General features: G+C 41.3%; 1 protein-coding gene across 4 annotated transcripts; it reads right to left on the bottom strand.

The window, feature by feature from the left end:
- Positions 1 to 3,550: 3,550 nt before the first annotated feature.
- Positions 3,551 to 19,077, bottom strand: PRPF4 (pre-mRNA splicing tri-snRNP complex factor PRPF4). 4 transcript variants are annotated; one of them, XM_082624568.1, is made up of 14 exons: positions 18,963 to 19,077; positions 18,030 to 18,210; positions 15,894 to 16,080; positions 13,050 to 13,137; positions 12,561 to 12,640; positions 12,289 to 12,382; positions 11,659 to 11,753; positions 10,147 to 10,205; positions 9,574 to 9,697; positions 8,109 to 8,198; positions 5,400 to 5,522; positions 5,182 to 5,289; positions 4,973 to 5,091; positions 3,551 to 4,450 (listed from the first exon to the last, which is right to left on the bottom strand). In XM_082624568.1, exons 1-14 carry the CDS (start codon positions 18,993 to 18,995, stop codon positions 4,257 to 4,259), a joined length of 1,575 nt encoding a protein of 524 aa, XP_082480694.1. In that variant the 5' UTR covers positions 18,996 to 19,077; the 3' UTR covers positions 3,551 to 4,256. The 4 variants fall into 4 exon arrangements, with proteins under 4 accessions (XP_082480694.1, XP_082480695.1, XP_082480696.1 ...); XM_082624569.1 differs by having other exon boundaries at positions 18,030 to 18,207; XM_082624570.1 differs by having other exon boundaries at positions 18,969 to 19,077.
- Positions 19,078 to 19,118: the final 41 nt, after the last annotated feature.

Raw genomic sequence — 19,118 nt, 5'->3', positions numbered from 1 at the left:
GCATCTGTTCCAGACAAAGGACCAAGCCTTTCTTGGCTGCTGCTGGGTATGAGGACTGCAGAGCCTCATTTGGGGTTGTCTTCCTTTGTAGTATTTTTCTTTTTTACAATCCAGGGGTCGGCTAGGCTGTGCATCTGCTTCTGGGAGCGGAGAGAGTTCTATTATAATGAGAACCTCTGAAAGCTAATGGGAAAAGATACGAAGAGAGCTCTGGGTGTGAACCACGGGTCATGGAAGGGCCGAGAAGCAGATCTGTGATGACAGGGCTACATAGCATGTTGTACCAAAGGGCTGGGCGATGGCATCCAGGAACCTGACCCACTCAGACAGCAAGCTGCAACTCTTACTGGAGCTGCTTTAAACTCAGTTCACATTTTTTGGAGTTGCTAAAAAATTTGGAAAGTGAACTTCAATTGTGAGCAAATGTGTTTGTCTTCCCCTTTCAGTTTTCTCTTTGGATGTTTTGCCACCAGTCCCAGTAAAAATGGCCTGCATTCATTAATTCATTCACTCACTCATTCAACAACCAGTTGGCTGGTCCTCTGTTAGAACTAGGGGCAGAGAAGCGTAGGATGAGCCAGGGGTGGCAGAGTCCTTACCAGCAAGGAGGGCACGTTCACTCAGCTGCTGCTCGTACAAGACGACCTCTTGTCAGTGCGTAGTTTATGGAGTGTTAAGAGTAGAAAAGTTTAAAGGTGAAAGAAACCAGAGTCAGTGATCAAAAGAAATCTGGGATTTGGAGGAAAAGATTTTTATTCCTCCTGGTAGGTGCGGGGTGGAGCTCTGATTCCCCTCCTCCAACCATTGTAATTCTGGCCTTGAGAGGTAAGGCAGGGAATTCCCTGGCGGCCCAGTGGTTAGGACTCTGTGCTTCCACTGCAGGGGGCACGGGTTTGATCTCTGGTCGGAGAACTAAGATCCCACATGCCGTGTGGCATGGCCAAAAAAGAAAAAAAAAAAAAAAGGTAAGGCAGAAACCCCGCATAGAGTAAAAGCCTTAGTTCCCATCCCAGGCCATGCAGGCAGGGGATTCTGGTTTTCATTTTACATGACAGAATCTAGGAACCAAGGAAAACTAGATAGGATTTGGATGCTTCTTGACTACAGGTTGCCACCTCTGCAGTATCTAAAACTCTGATTTCTTCTTCACTTTTAATACTGCCTGGTGGCTCAGGGCTCTGAAACAATCTCAAAGCGGTTAAAACACCATCACAAAAAGATAACATTTTGTTTTTGGGGATATGTAGAATAAGCTTTCAGAGGCCAGAAATTGGTTTTATTTGCTCTAAATAACATTTTGTTAAGTTTAATGAAACCAGCTTCTATAAACTCTTAGGGGTCTTAATGTACAACAAAGTATCATCTGTCCCAAGATGCAAATAGTTTCCTGTTGAATAACACTATAGGCTCCTTGCAAGTTCACAAGGTAGAAGTGGTAAAGTTAACTCCCTTTTGTGTGAAGTCAGAGTAAGAGATGCAGTGACTCCTCAAAAGGGCAGTATAAATGGTAGAGCAGGCTTTCCCGGTAAGTGGTCTGAGGTGACCGAGAGGTTCAAATCTTCATGTTCACTTTAAGAACACTCGTGAAACCATCCAGGCCATGAAGGGTAAGCACATCCGAAAAGCCACCAAGTATCTGAAGGATGTCACTTTACAGAAGCAATGTGTGCCATTCTGTCATTACAATGGTGGAGTTGGTAGGTGTGCCCAGGGCAAACAGTGGGGATGGATGCAGGGTCAGTGGCCCAAAGTGCTGAATTTTTACTGCACATGCTCAAAAATGCAGAGTAATGCTGAACTTAGATGCAGATTCTCTGGTCATTGAGCACATCCAGGTGAACAAAGTCCCCAAGGTGCAGCACAGGATTTACAGAGCTCATGGTCGGTTCAACCCATACATGAGCTCTCCCTACCACACTGAGATGATCCTTACTGAAAAGGAACAGATTGTTCCTAAACCAGAAGAGGAGGCTGCACAGAAGAAAAAGATATCCCAGAAGAAACAAAAATTTACGGCCTGGGAATAAATGCTGCAAAAAACTAACTACTACTAAATGCAAAGTTTTTTTTTTAAAAAAAGGTGGAGCACTTAAAAAGTTCAGACTTGGTACAGGGAACAGGCCATGCTGGCTGGACTGTTTTTTTTTTTTTTTTGGTCTGGCCCATGTTGCCGACATACTCAGTAAAGCCCTATGAAATCTCTTATAAGGTCACAGACGGACCAGACTCTACCATTTACTAACTAGGTAACCTGGAACAAGTTACTTATCTTCTTTGAACTTCAGTTTTTTTGTAAAAGAGGGAATAGTAATTAACTCCTAAGACTGTGAGGATTAAACAAGATGTCTGAATGTGCCTAGTGGTGTCTAGACGGCGGTTAAGTGTCCTATTAAGTGATGGCGGTGACGTTTGTCTCACCGTTAGCAGGAAATGACACACTTGGGATATGCTCCTCAGCTAACGGCTTTTGGACACTGATACTCCCAGTAAGGAAGTGTATATCCTGCAAGACATTCGTCTGGCCAAAGGCTTAGATGAAATCTTTTCATCCAGTTGCTACCCCTCTAGATCTCTTGGAACCACCCACCCCCTGCAAAACAAACGACAAGTTTAATGGAACAAGTGGTAAAATTTCAACTTGAAAAACTGAAAACCTTCAACACACTATATTTGAAAGTTGCACGCTAATACACTAACATTCATTATTAGTTTAAACACACTACAAAGGTAATAATGAAAAATAATTCCTTTTCATGGCTAACTATGGAGGAAATAGAGTCCATTAATACTTAAACAGTGAAGTGCCCAACAGAGAGTAGAGCTGATAATCCAGAAGCTTAACAGGTACATAGGATATGCAACTACTTGGTTATAATTGAAATCAGATTAAACAGACTATTTAGCTACATTTCACACATTCCTAGCTTGCACGACAGAGCCAGACAAAGTCACTCTCATCCTCCCTGGAACAGCAAAGGAAAAGTGTTTTGAACGTTCAAGGAGAAGCCATCATATAAGCCCTTCTTGAATTCTCTATACACAATCCTTTCTTCTTGCCAATTCCTCTATTTTTTGTGTGAATTTACTGTGTATTTCCGGAGTTCAGTGGTTGTATACCTGGGGTGGAAAGAGCTGAAAGTAACTGCTGCTTGGCCAGTGCGTAAGAATTATAGAGTCCTGATACAGTTCACTGGTAGTCTCGCCCACAATGCAACAGCCCCCCATTTTTAAAAAAAATTACTAACAGAATGCTTACTAAGGAGACAGAATTGGAGTACGCCATACTTGAGATCATTTGCTATATCTCAGACTAAAAAAAAGGGACCTCTGTGGACCAATGCCTAGGATTCAGAAAATGCTTAACTATACAAGATGATTCTTTAAAGGGCAGTTTTTTCAATAGGATTTTACTCTGTAGCAAGTGTATAATAAAGAAAAGGTTTATGTTTAGGAATATCCATTAGGGATTTTTTTCCAGAGTAACCTCAACATGAAGGGTATATCCTTTAAATAACCAATAGAAAAGAACTTGCACAATAGAGACATCATGTTTGCTTTCTAAAAATTTTATTGAAATCTTGGCACAATGGCCTAGCTTTTGGGTAACACAAAGGATGCCAAACTTGAAAGCAAAATGGAAGACATCTTCTGACGAAGAAAATGTTCAGTTCTGAGCTTCCTAATGCAGTTAGCATTCCCAGTGAACTCAACAGGAAGAGGTAAAATACTCTCTACTGCAGAACCCTGAGCATAGCTCTTCACCTCTTCACCTTCTGTTCTCAGGGTTCTTCTGTCAGGCATGGTTTAGCCAGTGCATGGTGAGGTGTCTCTCTCTACTTGAGGGCTTCCAGAATATAGTCCAGCCACCTTGTTCTCTGGGTCACATGTAGTCCTGAAGCATGTACCATGTAATGGAAAGCCAAGTTTCAAGAATTAAAAATGGAGTCAGTCACAATCCAGAGTGCTGTGAGGGAAGCAATAGGGCATTCAAACAAAAGATTAATAAAAACAATGTCTACAAAGTTCATGGCAGGGCTGGAAGATGAAAGTTAAAATTTCAACCATGAAAGGGATTCACCAACACCCAGGGACTGGGCTGCCTGCTTGAAGTGGGAGCTGACATGGAAATCCAATTCTTTTGAATCTATATATGGTAATTAGCAAAACACATGACAGAACAAAACACATCAACTCCTTTCCTTTGAAAATGGCTCTAAAGAGAGAGTGAGGCTAGAATCCTTCTTCCATGGTCCTGCCTATTCAGCCATCCAGAGCTTGAAGGTCCTGTCATATGAGCAAGTGGCTATGAGCTGCCCGTTGGAAGAAATGTCTAGGCCCATCACTTTGCCTTCATGGCCGGCCAGAGTCTTCAGTGGCGACCAGCCTGGGTGGGTCCAGATCTTGGCTGTGTTATCATAGGCACCAGTAAGCAAGAAATTCCCATGGATAGCTACAAAAGAAAAGGGGAGTTGCTTCAGGAATTCAAGTACTCAAAAAAGCGTAAGAAAATAAAAGACCCAAAATCTGCTAGAACATACTATTTTGAAAAAGAAGGTATCTACATTCAGAAAAACTCAACACTCTGATCTGTATTCCTACTAGACCTCGACGAAAAAGAAGACAACTACAGGCAGACTTAGGGAAACAAATAACATTATTAAGGTCTTTTGGCTCTTTCCCTGATAGACAACCTATTCAGAATAATATTAAGGATTCAGTGCTTGGACCTTCCATGGAAAAAAAATAATAAAGCGAAACATTCATGGAAGTCTTTACTTCCTAGGAACAAGACGCAGGCTGTGTCATAGCTCTGTCTGAAAGTGTGGTGGAGGGAAGGAGATTATAATTTGCTCCTTCAGTAGAGTCCAAATTCTCTCCTGTTCCACTTCCAAATCTTAACACCCGGACTGCATTCCTCAGAAGTGCAATTTGTCTATCTTGTAATTAGGCCTACAACAGGAGGAAAGCTTACGCTCAAACTTGACACCAGTCACTAAGTTCTGGTGGGCAGGAATGGTATAGACACAACGCCGCTGTCGAAGGTCCCACACTTTGCAGGTGTTGTCACCACTGCCAGTTGCAACGTGGTAGCTGTGGATCAGATGTAGTACTGAAGTTAGAAACAAAGAATATTTTCTGGCCAATAACCCTCTCCACCCCTCACTCAGTGAGCTTATTTACCCATTGGGGGAGAAATTTATTCCATAGATTTCCTTCAGGTGACCTTCTAGGAACATGATGCAACGTCCTGTACGCAGGTCCCAAACTCGACCAAATGCATCCAGTCCCCTGACAAAATAACTTATGAATGAACATTTTGAATCCAGTTCTCTGTGGAAGCAAGTATACTTAAGAGGTGAGACTACTGAGCTGCCCCCGCTACGTGGAAGAAGCCTTACCCAGTGCCAGCCAAAGAGCCATCTTGATGGAAGGCAATGTCATACACACCCATGCTGTGGCCTTCCTGATGTAGGATTTCCTCTTGAGCCTCCAAATCCCATAAGCGCCATGAACGGTCATAGCTAAAAAAGTCAAACTAACGATTAACCAGCAGATGTTCAGTTCCTACAATGTATAAAGTGCTATAAACAGCTGTAGCTCAAGTTACGTTTCTGAAACTACTCATACAACCATATTAACAAACTCTTTTCTGGCATAAACAAGGTCTCAACAACGAAGCATATCTGTCTTGGGTGCTAACTGGGAAACCATGGTTCCTATAAACCTACTTCAGTAGCTATTTTATTTTATATTTATTTATTTAGAAACATTTATTTAGTTAGTTAGTTATTGGCTGCGCTGGGTCTTCACTGTTGCACGTGGGCTTTCTCTAGCCGTGGCGAGTGGGGGCTACTCTTCATTGCGGTGTGCGGGCTTCTTATTGTGGTGGCTTCTCTTGTTGTGGAGCACAGGCTTCAGGTGCGTGGGCTTCAGTAGTTGTGGCTTGCGGGCTCTAGAGCGCAGGCTTAGTAGTTGTGGCGCACAGGCTTGGTTGCTCCGCGGCATGTGGGATCTTCCTGGACCAGGGATCAAACTCGTGTCCCCTGCGTTGGCAGGCAGATTCTTAACCAGTGTGCCACCAGAGAAGTGCCTTCAGTGGCTGTTTTAAAAACAGAATTCCTTAGAATGGCCCAGCAAAGATTCTGTTGCCTTCTTTCTTCCCTAATTTCACTGTTATGTCCTTCCATTCACTGAGCATTTATTGGGTCCTAAACTGAATGCTGGGCATACAAAAATCAATCACAAACAAATAGATCAATAGAATAGAATAGAGAGTATAGAAATAGGCCCACATATACATGGTCAAATGATTTTCAATGAGGCCATCAAAGCAATTTCAATAGTGAAAGTCTCCTCCATAAATGATGGTAGAACTGTAATACATATGGAAATAAAGACAAAACAAACAAAAAACCCTCAATAAAAAAAATGGGCAAAGCACCTGGACACTGAACAAAAGAGAATATACAGTCAATAAGCATATGACAAACTACTCAACACCAGTAGTCATCAGAGTAATAAAAATTGAAACCGTGAGATTTCACTACATACTTGCTGAACTGAGCAAAATGATAAGATTGATTAATGACAAATGTTGGCAAGGACGTGAAAAAAACCAGAATTCCAGAATTCTGGGAATGTAAAATGGCACCAACACTATGGAAAACCACTTGGAAGTTAAAAAAAAGTTACATATACATCTACCCTATAACCTTGCAATTGCATTCCTAGGTATTTATTCAAGGAAAGAAAAACACATCCACAAAAAGCATTGTACAAGAGTATTTATAGCAGCTTTATTCTGACTAGCCAAAAGCTGGAAACAGCCGAAGTGTCCATCAATAGGAGAATGAATAAACAAACTGTGGCAGAGTTACACAATTGGATACTTCTCAGCAATAAAAAGGAATTACTGATACATGCAACGACATGAATGAATGTTAAAAATGTTATGCTGAGTAAAAGAAGCCAATCAAAAAGAAGCCAAATGAACACAAATGAGTTCATAAACTATGAATAGATAGAATTAATTTATGGTGACAGTAATCAGGTCAGTGGTTGCTTTGGAACAGGGAGTTGACTGGGAAAGGGCATAAGGGAACTTTCTGGGGTGATGAAAATGTTCTCTCTATTGACTTGTGTATGGCTATGAGCATAACTGATGCTGTCTTGGGCCTGTACAGTTCTTCCTGTCCTTCTGCTGACCCGACCCAGAACTATACTGTGTGGTAAGTCACTTTCCTGTAGTCAAGGGCTTTGTAGTTAATAGATATTGTTTAATAATCATTAGGACCAGGTGGCCTCTATGCTCTGTTAGTCCTCCAACAATGATGAAGACCTTTGCTGATATATTCCCAGCACCCACTAGTTTACCCATTCTTCACTTAGGAATGTACTTCCTGTTTCCAAACATGTACCCCCATACCTTAGGTTAACTATAAAATTGCCTCAATGGTCTCTTGGGGGTGCAGAGTGCAGCTGTGAATGCTTCTGGATTGCTGTCTGCCAGATCCCACCCTGTGAGTAAGTGACCCTATGATAAACGGATCCATTGGATATATGGAGCTGCTGGCCGTGTTTTTCAATCTCAAGATGCCTTCTCAGTTTGGTGGGCACCTTCTGTTCCCTTGGATCTCCAACAACAGGGATGTGGGCCACATGAGTGTATGAATTTGTCAAGACTGACTAAATTACACACTTAAATCCATTCCATTGCACGTAAATTGTATCTCAAAAAATTCTTTAACAGATTCTGGCCTCACTGAATTTATAGAACCAGAAAAGGGGACTGATTTGTAAGCAGAGAAATTACACTGTATAGCAAAATATATATATATATACCTCTAGTATTGGCCAAGAAAGAGAAGAAAGAGGGAAAAATAGTTTTCCGGGAGTCAGTGACTCTGAAATTTCAGATTAACTGCAATTTAAAACCAAATACACTTAGCCCTGACTATGTCATATATTATTTTCTGATTCTGATTTATTAAAGTCCAAGAAAATCTCTTGAAGATCTCTGCTCTAAAAATTTACTTGGCAGTTTAGCCATAAAAGGTTAACAAGATGCCACAGGCCTGTATGGATAGAACAATAAGAGGATGGCTTACCAGGTGGTACCCAAGAAACGTCCTGATGGATGCCACATTACACGGGCCACACGCACTGTATGGCCTTCAATATCTGCCACTGGTTCATCACTGAAAAGGAATCACGTATATGTAAGTAAACTATTCTACAGTCATGTAAATACTCATTGAATTTATTAACTGTTGAGCACATACACACCCATTCTGCATGGTTTGACAGGCCAAATTGTAACTAAACCTGTAATTTGTTAAACTTTTAGGACTAATGATAATTTAACGCACTTCCCAAGGTCATTATAAAAGCTTTGGGACTATTTCCTGTGCCCACGGGGCAAAATTGCTCTTCAATAAACACTGCCTATTTCAATTCACTATGTTAATAAACTCTTAATGCTATATCATTTGCTTAGAGAAAAATAAAAGATATTTCAGCCTGACAAGCAAAATAAGCTCTCTGCACCAAAGGAGCGCTGAGATTCTAGAAAGAAAACATACTTTGATAGAGATGCAAGGCTATATCAAAAAGTTTTGGTGCAAGTGGATTACAGATAAATTTATCTCAAACTTCAGCTTGTCCAAGGATCCACATGAAAACAGGAACTCCTAAACAGAGGCTTAGTTTCCTTTTGGTGGCCATTAAATTCTACTACTAGCAAGGACAGAAAGAAGGTCTGAACACCAGCAAGAGGAAATAAACATGAACCCTAAAGAGGGCAATTAAAAAGGGAAATTTGTCAATGTGCATACACAGAACTAACTAAAGCCCTAGGGGAACAAATATTGCTATGTATTACCAAAGCCAATTAAAACTTGCTGTGCTCACAGGTAAGATCTTGTCTGGCAAAGAGTGGAGACACTAATTAGCTCCTCACAAAATCCTGGAACAAAAGCCTCATGTGCTTTCCCAAAGAAAGAAAACTAAGCAACTGAATTCAGTTGTCTTTTAGGCAAACAAAGTGCTTCCAAAAATTTCTTGGAAAACAATAATCACAAACACATTAAAAAAAAAAAACTGTTGCAGTTGGAAAATGTAGTCTAGGTAAAGGATGATGCTATTGGAAGTAGACATCACTTCCTTGGCAATACTGCCAGACAGAACCTCCTTCCTCTCCCCTGTGGCTGTTTGCTAAGAACTAATGTGCTGTCTAGAATATTATTTTTAGTCAAGCTACCAAATAGTGCATTTCTCCAATGTCAATCTATTGCATGGGAGGTATAATGGATCCTTCCAGAATAGCTGGAGCCAGGAAACAGTGGCTACTATGTTAGAGGCAAAAATCAAGGTACAAAGTTAACAAAGAAGGAAACCTGACACAACTCCTCTGGTGAGAAAAGGTCTAAGAAAAAAATCCTCCATTCTATTTTCACACAAGTTACCTTGACTCAGAGCATCTCTGGGGTTAAATGGTAGATTTTTAAGTCTCAAGGACCAACCAATCAACTATTTACTTTAGCGATCGCAGTGTGGACAGAGGGTAATATTCACCTGTCAAGGCTCCAAAGCTTCACAGAACCATCAGCAGCACAAGAGGCCAGATTGACATCTTTTTGGTCCAAGGAGACAGTGGATTTTGGATGGAATACAATTGCTCCCACGTTTGTGTTATGGCCTGAAGGAGTGTGAGAGATGCAAATTAAAGGGCTCCTGCTCCCTTATAACTTAAGTGTAAATACAGACATGACAAATATATATACACATATCAGAGGACATGTGGACCTAGAGAGTATTAAAGTAGCTATTCAACTACTAAAAAATTGAACTATTTTAACTTAAATTAATATATAAATTGCATTAAAAAAAGCTAAACACACAAAAAGATGTTTCTTGGTTTAGAGATTATAAATGCCAGAGTGGGGCTGGACATGAGAGAAAAGTGGTATGCGTATGAAGTCATTATCATCCAGCCCTGCAGTCAGAGAAAACCAAACCAAGTCAAATCAAATCAAGAATTAATCTGCGTGTACTGGGTCTGAGTGTCAGGCAGAGTTTTAGAGTTGTATTGCTTGAAAGAGTTCACACTGAGAAAAAGACTGAGATTTAGACAAGATTCTAACTCACCTCGAAGAGTATGGAGGAGGTTGCAATCAGGAACAGACCAGAGCTTGCAAAGCCCACTCCTAACAAACACAAAGGAAAGCATCTCAGCCAGGGTTGGTCTGGGAAGGAAAAGGTACCTTGGTAACATTACTAAAGGACAATCTCTCTCACCACCCCCACTCCGCAAAAATGTTACAGTGGCAGACAGAAAAAGAAACAGAAAAGGCTTGAAGGCTTAGAGAAGAAAGCTACACCCAGGTCTCATGCAAACAGAGGCCTCTACTGGACTAAATATTATAGCACAAGTTGCTCTTCTCCTTAACTTTTGGATCAATTTCTGAGGGAAGGTAGGACAAATTAAACTATCTAACATTAATATTAATAATGATACTATCTTCTTAAATACCAATAGCATTTTGCTGCTTACCAAGTACATTAATTTTTTTTTTTTTTTTTTTTTTGGCAGCACTGTGAAGCATGCAGGATCTTACTTCCCCAACCAGGGATCGAACCCGTGCCCCCTGAAGTGGAAGCACAGACTCTTAACTACTGGACTGCCAGGGAAGTCCCCAAAGTACTTCAATTTTTTAAAAAATGTTTTACTTTGGAAAATTTCCAACAAATTACTTTCATATCTATCATCAAGTGATCCTTATAACAGACCTGTGAGGTACATATAAGGCAGAAATGATCATTTCTACTTTATTATTTTTTTCTTATTTTATTTTTATTTTTTGTAATTAATTTTTTAAATTGGAGTATAGTTGATTTACAACGTTGTGTTAGTTTCTGCTGTACAGCAAAGTGAGTCAGTTATACACATACTCATTTCTACTTTATAATGAACGTAACTGAGGCTTGGAGAGGGGGAGGGATCTGTGTAGGTCCCTGGCTTTCTCCTGAGCCACAGTCTCAATTTCTGCCTAGTCAAGTAGTTCTTGTGCGTACAATGCAAGCGAGTTTCCCCCTCACTAGATGACAATGTTCCTCAAGAACAACTAAGTAACTAAATAGGACAAAACAACAAAGTTATCACATCCTAAGAGTTTTCTGCATATGTGGTGAGTAGAAAACAAAATGAAGATAAAAACAATAATTCAAGTTTACTGAGTCCTTACCACATACTAGGCACTATCAAGGCAAAATGTTTACAAACATTATATCACCTTACTTTACAGGTGACAAAAGTGAAGCTTACAGAGATTAAGCATCTTGCCTAGGTCACATAACCAAAAAAGAAAAGTTATATCAAGGTGTGTATACTAGTCTATAAGCTCACTATCTGATCCAAAATGATGCTAATGCCAAGAATATGACTGACATGTCATGGGTCTCTGGGGTACCTTGTGAACAGTAAGAACTGCTAATTGAAGGCTATATTGTAAACTACAGTGGGTAACTACTAGCATCTCTAGTTTGGTGTGATCATGAGAAGCAGAGGCAAATGGTACTGAAATGGCCTTCTAAGACAAATACTGATTTCTTCCCCTGAACCCCATTTAGAAAAAAATGTTACTGTAAAATGGGACTTACCAACAAGCTGTGGCCAGCATTTTGGAATTGGGACTAAAGTGACAGTAGGAGATAGGCCGATCATCCCCAATCTGACTGCAGAAATTATTCAAAGACTTAAAGAAAGACAGACAAGGGATCATTAACAGGCTAACCCAAGACTTTCTTGGCTTTTCCACCATAAAAACAAAACCAAAGACCATTCCAGTTTTAACCCTCCCCAAGAATCTTCTACCACCTTTTTGTTGTTGTTGTTAGGAGACACTTATACAAATGAATGGAGTCAAGGCTTATCTGGAACTCCAGCATGCTGTCTCCTACAGTCTTAGTATCACTAGCTTCTATGTCAGCTAAATACAAACAGGAAGGCCATGGCGAGATCTGAAGTACAGTCTGACATATTAAAAGGGAGAATTAAAGAGGAGACCCATAGGTCTCTGCCTAGTACAAAGCACAGTAGGTTCCCTGCCACCTTAGCTGATGGCTCCTCCCACATAGCAACAGTGTAAGCACAGACGAATAAGTATAGCTGCCTTTACTTGCTAGAGGTGGGCCAAAGTAGAGCATCTATTAAATACTTAAGAATCTTTAAGATATTAGACAATTATATATATGAGAGCATCTTATATATATAAGATGAGAGCATCTTACCCGGAGAGATTTGTGCAGTTCTTGCATCTGGGAGGTTCTCGTTGTCTCAGGAATCTCTTTATGAAGACGGGCCTCTTCCAAGCGTTTCATTGCCCTGTGACACAGAAATAACATTATTAACCCTGAGCAAATGGGTTGGAAACAAAGGTCGATAAAGTCTCTTTACCACTCAACTTCAATTAACAGCCACAGTCATTATAAAGCAGCTCCTCAGTCCTTGAGAGGAAATAAGAAAAAGTATGTTTCTTCCTCCTTCTCGAGGCTCTCCTTACCTGGGCAGTGAGTAATTAGCAATCCACAGTCTAGCAACCTTCAGGCTGTTTGGTCCTTCATGGTACCAGGTTTGCTGATACTGAAAGTTAAATTAAGAGCAGAAATGTCAAGTCTGAAGCATTCCTGCCCCTTTCATAGCTGTCAATTCCCTATTGTTAACTGCCCAGAAAAAAGATGAATTAGTTCAGTAATAGGATGAAATCAGGTATATGTGCTTTCTCTTGTGTTTCTTTCTATGAACTCTTATTGGATAGTTTCTGGTTACTTGTTAAAAGTGACACCAGGAATGCTATGGTTCTTTCCTGAATGGGGAACTCACTTTCTCCATTTATACCTACAAAGGAACCACAAACTATTGCCAACAACTATTCCGGAACAGTAGAGTCTCCAACTCCCCCTGTTCCCCATCCCACAGAAAACAGAAAATGAGAGAACTACCCCCTTGTTTCCTGCATGTTTATACTATGAAGCCAAAGACACATTTTTACCTCTTCTTTGGACTTCTTTGATTTCTCATCATCTTTTTTGGTCTTTTTTAAGGCATCAGTACCGACCACTGAAAGGATATTTCTTAACCTGCAACAAAAAAGATCAGAATTTAAACAGAGTTAAGACTGTGAAAAGTATACCTAAGAAGGCGGCAAGCCTGCCCTACTCTCTCACCATTCAAATCCCAAGCAACCTTCTTTAAGGGTCAAGTTGTGATGCCTGAACTTCCAGTGTGATTTCTCTCACTCAGTAGTCTTTATTTGAAGATTCCCTAAATTGAACTAAAAGCAATTACCCTGTTAAACTTAGAGTCAACTAGCTCCAACACTGCTACCACTTGGGCTGTGAATACAGACAACCTTCACTCAGTGCCACAATGTTCTGGATACTGCTCAGGTGCTAAGTATAAAAAATGACTAAGAAACAGTCCTTGATTTCAAGTAGCATAGTGCGGGGTGAGGGAGTGGCGGGTGGACAGGACATACAGAAAGTATCGGGGAACTAGAGTACGTTCCATTAAGTATTATGACAGTGGTAAGTGCATGGTGCTAAGGGAATCATAAAAGGAGTAAACAACCTAGGCTTGGAGGGAATCAGGGAAGGCTTCATGGAGAAGATGTTACCTGAACTGAGTCCTCAAGTAATCAAGTCAATGGGTCAAGAATGGGAAAGGACAGTTGAAGCAGAGGGTTCAACAAATGTAAAGGTCTGGAGGCAAGAAAAGCATGTTGAACTTGGAATCACAACAATTCAATATGGCTGGAGCACAGAGTACTGGGAAAGGGTTGGTGAGAGATAAGGCTGCAAATCTAAGCAGGGGCCAGGTCACAAAGAGCTCCTAACGCCATGGTAAGGAGGGTTTACATTTGAGAAAGACCCCTGGAAAAGTATGGAGAATGGACTGAAGAGGGAAGAACAAAGGCATATTATTGTATCCCCTGGGTCTTATGGACTGAATCAAGACAGTGGCAGTGAGGACTCAAGACATTCATTTAAGGGACACAATAAGACAGACTTTGCTGGTGGAGAAGACAACAATAAACAGTAGAAGTAAACCCTCTGAAAGGCTATTAAGAAAGTATGTTACTTTCTTAATAATGGCAGGACTTACTTTACAAGGGGTCAGGTGTTAGGAAAGGCTTTTTTGAGGAGGTGGCATTTATGCTGAAACCAAAAGAATAAAAAAGCTCTAAAAGGCAAGAGAGGGGGACAAAAAGAGAAAAGTTCAGTGGAAAGACAGCAAAAGAGCTTGAGTATCCCAGCAGGACCATTATGGCTGCTAAGTCTAGTAACCTGGGGAAGAGTGGCACAAGGCAAGGATGAAGAGCATGATTAGGAGCTTTTTACTCTAAGTTTAATAAGGAGACTCTGTAGGGGGCTTCCCTGGTGGCACAGTGGTTGGGAGTCTGCCTGCTAATGTGGGGGACATGGGTTCGAGCCCGGGAGGATCCCACGTGCTGCGGAGCAACTGGGCCTGTGCGCCACAACTACTGAGCCTGCGTGCCACAGCTGCTGAGGCCTGCGAGCCTGGAGCCCGTGTTCCGCAGCGGGAGGCCACCATGATGAGAGGCCCGTGCGCCGTGATGAAGAGTCGTCCCCGCTTGCCGCAACTAGAGAAAGCCCGCACACAGCAATGACAGACCCAACACAGCCAAAAATAAAATAAATTAAAATAAATTTAAAAATTTAAAAAAAAGAAGACTAGGATTTTAAGCAAACAATTAACACAACACATTTGGGGCTATTACAACAGTCTAAACGTGAAAGCAATGGAGGTAGAGAAAAGAGGACACACTGGAGGTACATTTCAGAAGCAGAAGAGACAAGATTTTGCTGATGGGTTACACAGAAGGTGAGCAGGTTTTCAACTGAAAACTGTGTGAATGGCACTGTTATTTGCAAGGAGAACTGGAAAATAGGTGAGTTCAATTTAGACATGTCAAATTTGAGTACCTATAGAATATCTAGGTTACAGAGACCTGGGAGTCATCAGAATATATATATACACAGAGTAATCCATGCCATGGGAATGGATTTGATCACTCAGGGTTAATGTAGGATAAGGGCAAAAAACAGCAGTTTATAAACAGGAAAAAAAGAGGCTTAGAAGAATTAGCTAGAGAAACAGGAGGAAAACCAGGATGATTTGGTCTTCTGAGAGCCAAGGAAACGGAGTGTTTGAAGGAGGGAATAGGTGGCAATGTACTAGGGCTATTCTTGATAAAGATGAGTTGATGACCTTAATTAAGAGCAATTTCAACGTGGTAGTGGTCGATCAGTTTGCAGTAGGTTGAAGAGTAAATGAGCGGTAAGGGCCTTAAGAGAGTAAATGTAATGAGTGAGGAATAGCTGAGCCCCAAGTCCTAAAGAGGCAGGTAGGCAGGCCAGGTCCGCATAACTGCATAGAACCAGCCTGTCACTAAGAGGTTTTGTAACTTCAAAATCACAAGAGGAGCATTATATGAGGACAGTGCCTTTTTGCAATAACACCCAAAAAACACTTATCATTATGTCTTATGTTAATGACAAAGAATGTGTTTGTTGTTTAAATTTTCAGAGTTCAGTGACGGATGTTTACCCAACTCACAACTCCATAGTGAGGAGAGGAAGGGAGGGAATGTGTTAACATCTTCTTCATAGTTTATAAAGAAAAATTAGTAGTGGAGTAAAAACTGGCCTAAGACTTAAATTATGGGCTAAAACATATTAATGCAATTTAATAAGGTATTCTGTCAACATTATCTGAGACATTCTATTAAAGTTTTAGCTACAAATTCCAACTGAAATTTGGAACTGGAACCCTGTGATTAAAAGAGAAGACAGTAGATACTTAGAAAGGGCACCTTTCTCTTCTTTCAGCAGGACCCTCTCCAAAAAGTGTGATGGGTTCCCCCAAGGCCCTAAGGCAAGCCTTGACCTCTGAGTCATCCGTGGAAACATTGATTTGCCGGGCTCGCTTCCTCCTCTCAAACTCAGCTAACACTTCGGCCTGTCGCTCACTGATGTGGTCTTCAATTTCAAACACCTCTCCTGTACAAAGAACCGGCAACATCAGCATAATCACCAGACCTTCCTCAAGTAGGGAGAAAGAAATAATTCCCATTTTTTTCTTTTTAATTTATCTTTGGCTGTGTTGGGTCTTCGTTGCTGCGCACGGGCTTCTCATTGCAGTGGCTTCTCTTGTTGCGGAGCATGGGCTCTAGGCGTGTGGGCTTCAGTAGTTGCATCAGGCAGGCTCAGTAGCTGCGGCACGCGGACTCTAGAGCACAGGCTGAGCAGTTGTGGTGCACGGGCTTAGTTGCTCCGAGGCATGTGGGATCTTCCCGGACCAGGGATCGAACCCGTGTCCCCTGCATTGGCAGGCGGATTCTTAACCACTGCACCACCAGGGAAGCCCAGAAATAATTTCTTACATTTGGAGTCTGTATGCCTCTAGGGAAAGTTAACTGTTTAATCTACTACAAACTTTACAGTTTCTCAGTTTATTAAAGTATGCCAGGGACTCCCTGGTGGCTCAGTGGTTAAGAATCCACCTGCCAGGTGGATTAAAGTATGCCAGGACCTCCCTGGTGGCACAGTGGCTAAGAATCTGCCTGCCAATGCAGGGGACACGGGTTCTATCCCTGGTCTGGGAAGATCCCACATGCCTCGGAGCAACTAAGCTCATGAGCCACAACTACTGAGCCTGCACTCTAGAACCCGCGAGCCACAACTACTGAACCCATGCACCTAGAGACCGTGCTCTGCAACAAGAGAAGCCACCGCAATGAGAAGCCCGCACACGGCAACGCAGAGTAGCCCCCGCTTACTGCAACTAGAGAAAGTCTGCGCACAGCAACGAAGACCCAAGCAGCCAAAAAATAAATAAATAAATAAATAAAAATAAATAAAGTATGCCAAACACAGAAAACTAAACGAGGTTTTAAAAGGCAGAAAAATAGTTGAAGCCATCTTGTTTCATTTGGCAAACTTACATAAACACATAGCTTGCATGAGACAATAAGAGTATGGAGCATCTTTAACAAATAAGTTATGCAGGCTTTCTATCCATGATAAAATAGAAACATTATTTTAACAATTGCCAAGGCTACTCTCTGAAATAGTCTCAGTATAGGGACACTAACTGGAAATAATTACCATGAAAATGATATTCTTTGACTGTAAGGTTTTTTGGATCATCTATCAGCTAGTTTTAAAACTCACACCAAATACAAGCATTTCGATGAAAAAGGAAAAGTATAGTAGTGATGCAGCTACGTTTAAAATAACATAAAAGGTTTAAAAAGTCACTAAAGTGCATGTGTATAGAAAAGAAAATGCATGGGAGGATCCATGAGAAACTTGACAAAAGTCCTATCTGCAGAGAACTCTTTTTATACCCTTCTGTACTCTCTGAATTTCTCATGACAAACATGAATAATTTTATTTCAAAAATATAGTGGACCACTAGTTACTGACATGAAAAAATATCCTCAACAGTATACAGAATGACAAATGCAGGTTACAGAACAATTTGCTTATCGTGGTTTCATTTATGGAAAAAAACTTGTATTCTGATTTCTTTCAAAATAAAAATGGCTACTACTTTTATAATTTAAAAGAGATATTTCATTTTGGGTGAAAAATAACTGGAAAACTAAAAAAGGGAGAATATTATGAACCATAGTAGCTCCAAACCAATGCCACAACTATGCTAGATCTCCAGAAGACAAATGGAATCACTTTGAATCCAAATACACAATGAATAAATTCCTAGTAAAATTACTAACAATTCACAGAAGAAAAACTGTATAAAAGGTTTTAAGAAAAAGGTTCTCCAGATGATACTGAGTGAGCAGAGAGTATGGCCTTATGATAGATGCAAGTTTAATATTTGAAATTTTTTGACACTAAACTAGTGATATCTAAGTTTAGGAAGGTAATCATTACAGATAATTTGAGCACCAAAGGTAAAGATGGACTCACAGTTTGCATCTTACCGGAGGTTATGTTAATGTTCCCTGCTTCAATTCCTGCTTTAAGTCCTTCTTTTCCCAAAATCCCAGATTCTCCTTTGGCCAGGCGCTCCCTCTCCTTCTCTTCCAAACTTCCATAATAGATGTGTGGTTTCTTCACAACAGGAGCGACTAAGTCATCAGATGCCTTAGTTTTGGTTGCCTGCTAAATTAAAGACCTGGATTAACCTAAAGCTTAATCTTAGCAATTTACTAGACCTCCCAGAAGGATGAAGCTTATCCAGAGCTTCAATCCCATTTCTTCTCTAAAGAAAAGACAAATTGGACACCGGTTAAGATGTGTCTTCCCTGATTTGGACGTGGTCGCGGGGTGATTCCAGTCTCTCGGTCACTTAAGTTTTGCAGATAGGAAGAGATAGATAAAACTAGTGAATTTCTCTTGGTGATTTTTCTATCAAAGGCGTGCTTTGGAACATGTTTACTTAATTCAGTTGCAAGTGCAATCTCTTCCTGGGTTTTACGAAACTTCCAGGGTTACTGCTCATCACAGGCGATATCAAGGATAACTGAAATAACCAACGCGATGGTAAGGGGGACAAGTTACAAAGTTACTGTCTATACATTTCAAACGTTTTCAGACGTGGGGCAGTAGATAGGAAGTTAGGAGGCCTCATTACAATTAAGAGGTCTGACATTGTCATAAATCTTGGCCAAGACACTACTCCCTTTCAGAACTCCGTTTCTGAACCAGACGGAAAAGGGGTTGTAGCAAGAGCTGAAAATGGGCTAAAATAGGAAAGCACTCAGGGATCAGGAAAACGCTGCTCCGCTCTCTAAGACCAGACCGAGTCTGGCAGCCTTCCTCCTTAGCCCTCCACCGCCGTAGCCCGTTCCCTAACGGCCCTGTTCCGCAGGGACCCCCACCCCTCCGCGCTCCCTGCCAGAGTTAGCCGAGACCTGTACCGCGGAGGAAGCTCGTGAGGAGGCCATGCTGGGCTCCGGGGCCGCGCAGCCCCACCGAAAGCCGTGCTCTACGTTTCAGACCATCCACCGCGCGCCCAGGAAGGCGGAATTACGACACCTACCGGAAGTGGGCCGCGGGCGGACGTAGAG

Source organism: Mesoplodon mirus (assembly GCF_964341445.2).
Source record: "Mesoplodon mirus genome assembly, chromosome: 1".
Taxonomy (NCBI): domain Eukaryota; kingdom Metazoa; phylum Chordata; class Mammalia; order Artiodactyla; family Ziphiidae; genus Mesoplodon; species Mesoplodon mirus.
Note: the sequence above shows the minus strand (reverse complement) of the source record. Positions and strands in the feature narration are given on the sequence as shown.